Raw genomic sequence first — 6,466 nt, 5'->3', positions numbered from 1 at the left:
CCCCGTCCCCCCCTGCCCCCGCTCAGCCGTGAGGAGCCCGGGACCCCCCATTTCCGACGGCACCCGTGTGCTGCAGGGCCGGGGGCAGCCCGTGGGGGCGGGCAGCCGTCGGTGCCAGCCCTCGGTGGGCAGCCGGGGCCGCTCGGTGCGAGGGGAGGAGCCCCCCAGCAGCCCCCCGCCCCCGCCGCGCACACCCCACTCGCCCTATATAGGGGACGGGGGGCAGCGCCGCGCCGAAAGGCGCCGGACACGGGGATCCGCAGCGGTATGGCCCTCGCCAGGGCGGCGGGGCAGGCAGGTGAGGACGGGGACAGGGAATAGGGACAGGGAATAGGGACAGGGACGGGACCCGAGGGGACCTCGACGCCCCCCGCTCTCCGCAGGTCCCGGCGCGGCGCTGGCGCTGCTGTGGCTGCTGGTCCGTGCGGCGGCCCCGCCGGCCGTGTGCGCCCCGGGGGACAGCGGCTACCTCCGGCTCTCCGTGGCAGATCTCTTCGACAGGGTGATCCGGCACTCGGGCAGGATCCACAGCCTCTCCACGGCTCTCTGCGCCGAGCTGGTGGGTGCCGGGACTGCTTTTGGGAGGGTGGGAAGGAAGGGTATAGGGCTCTCTTCAGGGTTTCCTCCCCCCCGCAGGAAAACCGCTTTCCTGCCCGTGACAACGAGCTGGGGAAGCCCGCACGGAGGTGCCCCACGGCTGGGATGCTGACCCCCAACGGCAAAGAGTACGCCCAAAAAATCCCGGTAAGGACGGGCTGCGGCGGCGGGGCGGGAGGGGGCGGCCCCGAGGGGGGTCCCTCGGTCCCCTGTGTCCGTTCCCAGCCCCGGTTCCCCTGTCCCGTGTCCCCCCGGTCCCTTGTGTCCGTGTCCCCCTCTCATCCCGTCGGAGCCCCTGTCACCATGCGGCTGGGTGCTCGCCCCCCCGGGGCCGGCGGGGAACTGGCAACGAAGTTTGCAGCCCCTGGTGCTTCCCCGACACCTCGTCTTGAGGGGTCTGACCCCAAGCAGGTGCCTGTCACCGCGGTCCCTGCCTCGTTGGGCTGTGAGCCGTGTGGTGTATCCGCATGGCTGCCTGCGGGAGCGCATCTTTGTGGGTCAGAAGAGAGGGACTTGAGACAAGCGACTGACAGGCAGACACCCCTTTGACATATATGTCTTAATTGTGGCTCTGTGAAATAGAAACTTAGGAAACTATGAGAGTGATATGTATTGGATTAATCAAACTGTAAAAAGCGATCAGGAGAAAGATGCCACAGTCACTATCTCTGAATCGGTAGGTATGGAGAAAGCAGCAAACTGTTCTAGGCATCATTCTTAGTTCAGAGAAAGTCAGGAAGTTTCCTTAGACAGAAAGTCTGGAAAGTCAGGGATACAACAGCAGGAGGGACTTTTGCCTCTAGGAGGAGACAGAGGGAGAGGAATGTCAGCGTCTGGCTCTGTGCTGAGGTGAGGAGCTAACCCCAGACGTTCAGCAGCTCACCCTGAAGGGCAATGGGAAATGAGGTGCTGCCTGGTTTAGGAAGCCTGAAGCATTCAACCTCGCTTCTGAGGTGAGGCTGCAAGGGTCGGACGGCCATCTAGCTCCTGTTAGACAGGCAACTGTCCTAAGCACCAGGCCCTTTTCTTGGAAGCATGTCAGCAGTGAACCTTGAAGTGACCCATGTGAAGTGTGAGGCAACAGCTGCACTCCCATACCAGCCACCCGAAATGTCTGGATGAGGCCTCTTGGGGTCTTGAGACATCCAGGAGTTCCTGAAACGTTCTCAGTCCCAGGTAACTTGGGCGGTGCGCCACCATTTTGCTAATGCTGTGCTCCAGAGCACATGGGTCTAAAAAAGCTGGAAAGAAGACAAACAGAACTTTTATGTTTCTTATATCTATGCAAATAACCAGAGACAGAGTAGCCCCTTACGTGCAGAATATTTCCAAACTACAGAGTTAAGCACATAACTCTTAACCCTGCAGAGATTTCACTGTGAGCCTGTCTGCATTCAGATCAGCTGCTGCAAACTAAGAGAAATTCTTTATTGTTTCACCTTGCAAGAGAGAAGAACTAACTTATGTGATACTGAAACTTTTGCACGCCTGGAAAGAACCACTTTCCCACTTTAACCAGCACATGGAGCACCATCAAGAGTTACCTGATGACAGCCTTAGCAAAGCTAAGCAGATCAGCAAGATGGTTCATGAGCTGGAGACTGGGATTGAGAAAGTTACAGAAAAGGTAAGGTTTCCAATGGAACTTTTTTTCATACCAGGTATGTTGCACAAGTGATTTAAGGGGCTTCTGTTCAAATTGCATGAGCCCTCTTCATTGCCTCATGTTCCCTGAGTGATCACAAAATGCCATACTAATGAAACAGGTGGACTTTGTTATATAGATCCTGCAATTTTTCAGCCAAAGGATGTGACTTCGTTCATGCAGTGACAGGTACGTAGATGACATAATAAACATTCAAATATGTAGAAAAGAATAGAACTACTGACAGCTTCAAATATGAGCTAGTAATGCCTTTACTTTTCTAGGAGAGTAAAGGAGGTGTGGGCGGACCGCCACAAATAGTTAGATTATTGTTTTCAGGTTTATTCTGATTCACATTCTAACTAATTCAACTGTCACTGCAGTCTGCTGCAAAGAGCTCCTTCCCAAGGGAACAATTGCTAAGGCAGGTTCTGCAAGACAACAAGACAAGTTCTTCAAGACAACAATGACATAGGTTAACTCAGATGCCAGTCACAAAACCATTTTAAACTTCTATTCCAAATTCTGGTGACTAGGATGTGAATTATTGCATGTAATTTTTCATTAGTTCCATTTCAGTCTTCTCCGGACTAGCGAGAAGTCAAAATCTTTGTATTAAAATCTTTGCATTCATATCTAAAGTCATTTGGAGTCATTTAGGGTAGACAAATAAAGGTTATGTGTCCAATCTCTGAAATGGCTACACTTGTCAAGGTGCCTATTTAAACTAAAAAGCAAATAATAAACTAGCATCTTACATTCATAAGTCATCTCTTGTCTTTATGAGCACAGGTGGGGAGTATAAGTTTTAAAATGATAAAGAGCTCATCAGTATACTAGGAGGAATTGCACCCCACTCTATAATGCAGCCTTGATTAAGTTGACTAAGCAAGCCAACAAATTCGGAGCTAGGTACACACTTCTGGTATACTTGCCTGATTTTAATTTCCTAGAACAACTTTGGGCAAATTACTGAAAGGGAAGGCTCTGAAGTTTGGTGGAGTATGCCCTTTTTGACCTCTTATGGACCATGGACACACCACACTGTAGGCAGAATTTAAACAAATCAAGCAACTGACACAAATGCACCCCAATATTTTGCAATTCTTTGATTTACTTTTTTTTTTTTTTTTTTAAGACACTAATTCTAACCTTGGTTCTTATTGTGAAGGAAGGTACTACCTCTGAGAGGTGATAACAGTCACCATATTTCACCAACTTAAACAGCACTGTCAAATGTTCACATCAGAAGCTTCCCCTGACAAACTAACTAAAATTAATGCCTACAAGTCTGGAGGCTGATTTGCTGCATTCCTTCAAGAGGAAACAACCAAGCAGTGGTTTCTATTTCAATTCAGATTCTGTAATTCTAGACCTTGTGTTACTGGTGTATCAGATCATTTCAGGCTAGTCTTTTGGTGTGGGCACTTAGGAATAAACAGGCAGTGTTATTTCTCTGTTAGGAGCTTTACACCTATCTTCAATATATACCAGAAAAGGCAAGAGTAGAACACCCTAACATACTTGATACTTGGCTTAACTTGTGCACTAGTATTTTAAAGATTTGTTTATATGCAGCTGCTTCTTGTACTTCTTTTCCTGTTTCCAAAACAGATGCAGTCAATGGGCATCATCAGCAATTCCTTACATGGAATGGCATCATCTGAAGCTGCTGGCTTCTCCAGTACTAATGAAGCAAACATGATGAGCGACTCTGACTTTATTCACTGTTTCAAGAGAGACTCCAACAAAGTACAATGCTACTTAAAAATTCTGAAGTGTAGGATTATGCCAGAAAACAGTTGTTGAGTTGTGATCTCTTGGCAAGGAGTTTTCAGCATGTTGTTTACAAGGATGGGAAAATATAATTTATTTACAGTAATTTCACGAGGGAAGTGGTTTGGAAATTCTTTGGCAGCTACTTGAGTCTGTTAACCTATGCAGCTGGAATATTAAATAAAGCATCGTGTGTGATGTCGGTAAACACACCAGCTAAAACGGAGTACTCCAGCAGTAGCTGAAGCCATGTCTTTGACACAGTTTAGACATATGCATGGTCACAAGTGAAAGTCAGTTTGTTAGGCCTTGGTACAAAGACATCTAAATATTCCAAGTTTCCATACAGACAGTAATGCTCAAGTCTGGTCTAAATTCCATTTCAGCGTGAGGGCTTGGTATGGCTGATGGAGCAGTGAACCTGTTTCCCATTGCATGTCCTGACCCAGTGCATGGGTTTTACTGTAATAATGACAAACTCCACAGCGAGTAAAAATCTGAAAGCCATTAGAAATTTTGCAGTCATCACAATTTCCTATCAGTGGGGAAGTTGCTTACTGCTGTTCCTAGAACAAAACTTCTCAGCATTTGGATCCTAAATGAGGCATTTGAATAGGCATTTATAATCACTGTGGACTTATCTTTAACATTCCTGACTACTTCATCCCTGAATGCTCTTTTCTAGCCTCCTCTGATCTTGATGGTTGTTGACAGCTGCTGGAGCTCAGGCTGCCAAGAATGGAGATTAAAATGCTGATGATTGTTTCATACTGATGCTGGATTTGGTCTTGAGACACTCAGAGAACAGGAAAACATTTCAAAGGAACATTTATGCAGAGCAGAGATAGAACCTTTTCAGGTGCATTTCACTCGCTGTTGATACTCAGATACCAATGTACTTTCTCAGCTAGATGCTGTGAGCGCTCACAATTTGTTTCTGGTCCCTGTTGTGCCACAGACACCAGAAGTGCAGTGGTTTACAAGGTGCCTGCTGCAAAGAAGTTACTAGCTGCGATTCCTTAGGCAGGAAGGTGCCACAAACACATAGCAAAAGAGCAGCACTTGAAGTTCTGGAAACAAAACACATATCCAAATAGTCAGAATAAAGAAAGGGTTCTGCAAGGAAGCAACACCACCAAAGGAGCAGAAGTGACAGGCCAGAGGGACGATGGCAACACCCCTCCAGCTGCCACAGGTCGAGGCCTCCTTTCCCTGCCCTCTGAGCCATTGCCCAGGCTGAAGGCCCCAGTACCCAAGTGTCCTGTCCTGTTCCCTGGGCATCATTTGTCCTCCTGACAGACCTTTAGGAGGCCCACAGGACCAGCAGCAGGCCCCAGGCCTTGGAGGAGCCTGAGGGAGGGCATGGAAAGGAGGCAAAAAGGGCAGGGTGAGGCTGGGGGTGGCGGTGTGGTGCCTGGCACCTGGCATTGCTTCCTCCACAGAGAATGTCCATGCCCTGGAGCCTAGATGCAGTGTGGTCTCTGGATTTGGGGTACTTCTGTAGAGGGGGGTGCAGTGGTGTCATTCCCAAGCCCCAGGGCTGTGCACACTGCAGCCTTTAAAAAGAGGAGGCTTCTTGGTTTCCAGTGTGAGCTGTGAGGTGATTTGGTGAGGACCAGGAAAATTAACTGCACATGCTACTAGGTACTTCCATAGCTGGGAGTTATGCCAGTGGCTACAGTTTATTGCCAGGTGGAAAACATTTTACAAATGAAGCAGAGCTTAAAAATGACGATAAGACATCGGGAAAAAAAAAAAAAATAGAATCAATCTTCTCTGGATGATACACATTAACTTTCAGCTACCTCACACCTCACTCAAATATTGACATGCAAATAAAAAAAGGACTTGGAGAATCTGAAGAATTCATTAAATGTTGGGTGTTGATCTAAAGCTGGATGTTTGTGTGCTTGGGTGAGCACTGGAGGCTCACTATGGAGGGAGCAACAAGGCAACAGCCTTGTGATGATGTCCCCATCCACTACGCCCAGCTTCATCATTTACAATTGCAGCCAGTACCACCAGGAAACCAAGCTGCTGTGGGAGCTGCAGCTAACTGAGGTGCAAGCCCACATTGGGAGCATCTCAGCACCAGGTTGACCTACCTCAGCTTGTCTTACCCAGTGACAGTCTCCAAGCACATAATGTGGAAACAAGTTCATTGAAGACTTCCGTAGTCAATGGCAACTTGGTCCACTTAGGCTGTGAACCTGTCTCTGCAGGTCTCTTTTGGTCTCTCATGGCCTTTTGGACTCTCATGGCTCACAATGAACTCTGAAGTTAATTGGGCGCTAATTTCTCTCTGGGCCTTTCTTTGGGCTGTGGCTTTACAGCTAAATTTCTTTCAATTGGTTTGTCTTCCTTTCTAGTCTGTGAAGATCATAATGGTCTTGTTGGTAGAGGGTGCTGAAGCAAGGGAAGGCACTTAATTTATGTCAGGCTTTTGAC

General features: G+C 48.3%; 1 protein-coding gene across 1 annotated transcript; it reads left to right on the top strand.

Annotated features, from left to right (window-relative positions):
• Nucleotides 1-259: 259 nt before the first annotated feature.
• On the top strand, nucleotides 260-4,051 carry LOC309885973 (prolactin-like; the record flags this gene model as incomplete). The annotated part of the gene is made up of 5 exons (XM_082776434.1): nucleotides 260-298; nucleotides 384-559; nucleotides 637-744; nucleotides 2,045-2,224; nucleotides 3,857-4,051. The coding sequence occupies exons 1-5, from the start codon at nucleotides 268-270 to the stop codon at nucleotides 4,049-4,051; spliced, it is 690 nt and encodes a 229-aa protein (XP_082632560.1). The 5' UTR covers nucleotides 260-267.
• Nucleotides 4,052-6,466: the final 2,415 nt, after the last annotated feature.

Source organism: Aythya marila (assembly GCF_965140915.1).
Source record: "Aythya marila genome assembly, chromosome: 1".
Taxonomy (NCBI): domain Eukaryota; kingdom Metazoa; phylum Chordata; class Aves; order Anseriformes; family Anatidae; genus Aythya; species Aythya marila.
Note: the sequence above shows the minus strand (reverse complement) of the source record. Positions and strands in the feature narration are given on the sequence as shown.